Here is a 3,572-nt window from a genome sequence, read left to right as displayed (position 1 = left end):
GCCCCCGCCCCCCCAACTCCCCCCCCACCCGCTGGCCCCTAATTTTTTAATTTTTAATGTTTTTTTTTTTTTTTTTTTCCAGAGAGATTTTTGCTGTAAGGTACATGCACTCACTGGAGAGACAAAGAAAGACAGATAGACAGAAAGTGAGAAATCACCCCTTGGGGGGATGACCACGCTGCAATTCCTTCTCCTCCATTCTCCTCTCAGGATTTTGGGCACACACACACACACACACCCAGTGTGAGTTTCAAGCCACCAGGTCTGGGACCCGAACTGTAGTCAGTCATGTGACAGTCTAGCTATGTAACTCATTACACCATCTACTGGTCCCATGGAAAATATTTCTATTACCTCATTTTTCCGATGAAGAAACTGAGGCTCAGAGAACTGAAGTTAGGGGCCCAAGCTCACCAAATGACCTGGCTGGAATTTTAACAATGGAAGAATGACTCTAGAGCCAGTGCTCACCGAGATAATGTTATCTTGCCTCTTTTTAAATTCAGAAACCCTTCTTCCTATAAGAGAATGCTCTATCTCTAGCCCCAACACCCTTTCCTAGGCTGCCAACCCTTAGTTTCACACTCCCTACTGAACATTTCCACAGGGTGACTTGCTGACAGTTGGCTCTTTCCTCTTTAAGCAGTGTTTCCTGCAGACTTGAAGTGGTTCCACAGTTCTCCACCATCTAGGCTGAAACCTCAGCATCATCCTCAACCCTTCTCTATCCCTTGCTCCTAACCTCAAATCACCTGTCAGGGCTTGCTAATTTCACCTCTGAATGTTGCTCACTCTTGTCTCTCCCTTCCTTCAGGAACTGCTTGACCTCCTGTACTACTCACGTGGATAACGGCAACAGCCTCTTTCAAAGCTCCTAAATCCTAGTCTTTCTCTGTTCTGCTAACAGCAAGGCAGCCAGACAGCTCTCAAACGTTTGCCTTTTTTGTTCTGACACTCAAGGTCCTCTGCGCTTTTCTATGTGGAGACTCTACATAAATCAGAGTAGAATCCTTTTGCCTCATAGCCTGTCCTATAGGCTTTTCTCTGCCAATCCAAATCTTTCCTCACACAGCACCTGTTTTTGTTTGTTTATAAGCCAGTGAGCATGTGTGTTAGCCTAAGAGAGATAGAGAACTGGGGAGAGAAAGCACTCCCCAGGGGAATGTGGTTGTGCCATAGTCCCTTCTCCTTCATTCTCTCTTATTAGACTGTGAGCCCCATCAGGTCAGGGATGGAGGTTTTATTGATTTGTGCCTGCCCCTATAAGGTGCTCAGCAAAGGATTTATTAGGTTTTTTATTTATTAAAAAAATTTTTTTTGGAGAGATTTTTGCTAATGGGGCACATGTGCTCACTGGAGAGACAGTGAGAGATAGAGAGACAGAAAGTGAGAAATCACCCCCCAGCAGGTATGGCCATGCTGCAATCCCTTCTCCTCCATTCTCCTCTTGGGATCTTGGGTACACACACACATACACCCTGTGTGAATTTTATGTTGCCAGGTCCCAGGCTTGAACTGCAGTTGACTATTTGGGAGTCTAGTGATGTAACCATTATACCATCTGCTGGTCCCTATTTTTAGGTTTTCTTTTTCTTTTTCTTTTTTTTTTTTTAGTTTGCCATAGAGCATGCATGCTCAGTGTTTGGGGTGGGGAGAGAAAGCACTTCCCAGGGGAGATGGCCACACCACAATCCTTTCTCCTTCATTCTCTTGGGATTTTGGGGACACACACACACACACACACACACACACACGTTCTTCAAGCCACTGAGCCCGGGTGTAGTTGGCCATGTGGGATCCAGCCACCTTAACCACCATGCTACTGGCTGGCTCAAGAGTTACATTTGTTTAGTTTTAGAAATAAAATTAGAGGTGCCAAATATTACCACTATACTTCAAGGGATTCATCAGAACCGAAGCCCATCTTTCTTTTTCTTTTCTTTAAAGAATTATTTTATTTAAATTTATTTATTTTTGTATTTTAATATGACCAGAGAGAAAGGGAAAGTGAGAAAGCAAGCTGTCAGGTCCAGGACTCAAACCATGTGAGAGTCCAGTGCCCCTAACCACCATGCCACCTGCCGGCCCTCCCAAAGCCCATCTTTCAATACTTACAACTTTTGCCAATGTAATGAGAATTTTTGGATCAAAATCTTGACCCTTACATAGGAAGCTTCATGATTATTTCAGTTTTATTCTCTAAGTCTCCATTATCTTACTTTCCTTAAGCAACTGTCACTAATAACCTTTCTACAGTAGAAAGAGGAGGCTCCATCACTCGTTCACTGTGCAGCCTCAGGTAAGTCAACAAACCTCTCTGAGTCTGTTTCATTACCCAAAATATGCAGAAAATTATGCATACCTGTCAAATCTGTCAGACATATGAAATTGAAAGGTAATAATCATAAGACATTTGACACAGATATTTTCTGTGTAGTAGGGATTATTATATACATAGCTTGTATGTTTTAAGGTGAATTTCATTTAATTTTTTTTTAAGAGCAAATTTTGCTGTAGGGCACATGTGCTGGAGAAACAGAGAGGAAGTGAGAAATCACCCTCCAGGGGGATGGCCACACCGCAATCCCTTCTCCATTCTCCTATTGAGATTTTGTGTGTGCACGCACATGCACCTGGTGTGAGTTTTAAGTCACCTAGTCCAAGACTCAAACTGTGGTCAACTACATGGGAGTCCAGCAATGTAACCATTATGTCATCTTCTGGTTCTTCATTAATTTAAAAAATTTTATTATCTTTTAAAAAGAATTATCTCATTTATCTATTTTTATCCATTTATTTAAACTTGACCAGAGAGGGACAGAGAGAGAGAGAGAGTGAGAGAGAGAGAAAGTTAGTCTCCAGGTCCAGGACTCCAGACAATTGGCCGTGTGGGAGTCTGGTGCCCTTAACCACCATGTCACCTGCCAGCCCCTCATTAATTCTTTTCTAATGAATAGTTTTATGATTTTTTACTTGACTATAGTTAGGCCTTGATCTCTCCTCCTTAGTTTCTCTGAAGTTTAGGTAGATATTTGATTGGGTTTGGAATCTGGGGACTGTAGGGTTCTTAACTGGAAATGGATGACCAAGTCAATCTTCTCCATGCAGGGACACTTCAGACCACATTCAAGTAAGAGCCACATCAGTACAGTCAGAGTCCTAGGAACCCAGTCCACCAGAATGAGCAGGACCCTCCAAGAACACTTTCGTCTAGATCTTTTACATTATACCGGGGACTCTGGGGCTACAAATGGAGGGCCCCCTTGTCAGGGGTCCTAGCTTGGGGAGCAAAAGATAGCCCTTCTTCACCCCCCTGGAAGACTTCATGGGGCTAAGACTCACACAACTGCTGGGTTGGAGCACTTGCCACTGGTGTAGAAATACTCTCTGAGGTGGGTACGGGGCAGTGGGCGGGAGATGTAGGCGAAGCAGCAGGGCGTGGTGTCCGAGGCATCTGGGAGAAGGAAGGAAAGGAGACCACTATATTAACGGATAAAATGCACACTGGACATTGTGCTATGTACTTTATATGACTTATCTTTTTTCTTTAAAGTTTATTTATTCCATGAATA

General features: G+C 43.4%; 1 protein-coding gene across 1 annotated transcript in view; it reads right to left on the bottom strand.

Moving 5' to 3' along the window:
- The window catches only part of CCL5 (C-C motif chemokine ligand 5), an 11,909-nt gene that overhangs the window by 5,202 nt on the left and 3,135 nt on the right, over window positions 1–3,572 (bottom strand). Inside the window, exon 2 of the mRNA XM_006154412.3 lies at window positions 3,343–3,454. Within this exon, the coding sequence (XP_006154474.1) occupies window positions 3,343–3,454 (112 nt within the window). The remainder of the gene's footprint in view (window positions 1–3,342; window positions 3,455–3,572) is intronic.

Source organism: Tupaia chinensis, unplaced genomic scaffold (genome assembly GCF_000334495.1).
Source record: "Tupaia chinensis unplaced genomic scaffold, TupChi_1.0 Scaffold000407_4, whole genome shotgun sequence".
In the NCBI taxonomy this organism is placed as follows: Eukaryota; Metazoa; Chordata; class Mammalia; order Scandentia; family Tupaiidae; genus Tupaia; species Tupaia belangeri.
The sequence above is the reverse complement of the archived record's forward strand: the minus strand, read 5'-3'. Positions and strand labels throughout refer to the sequence as shown.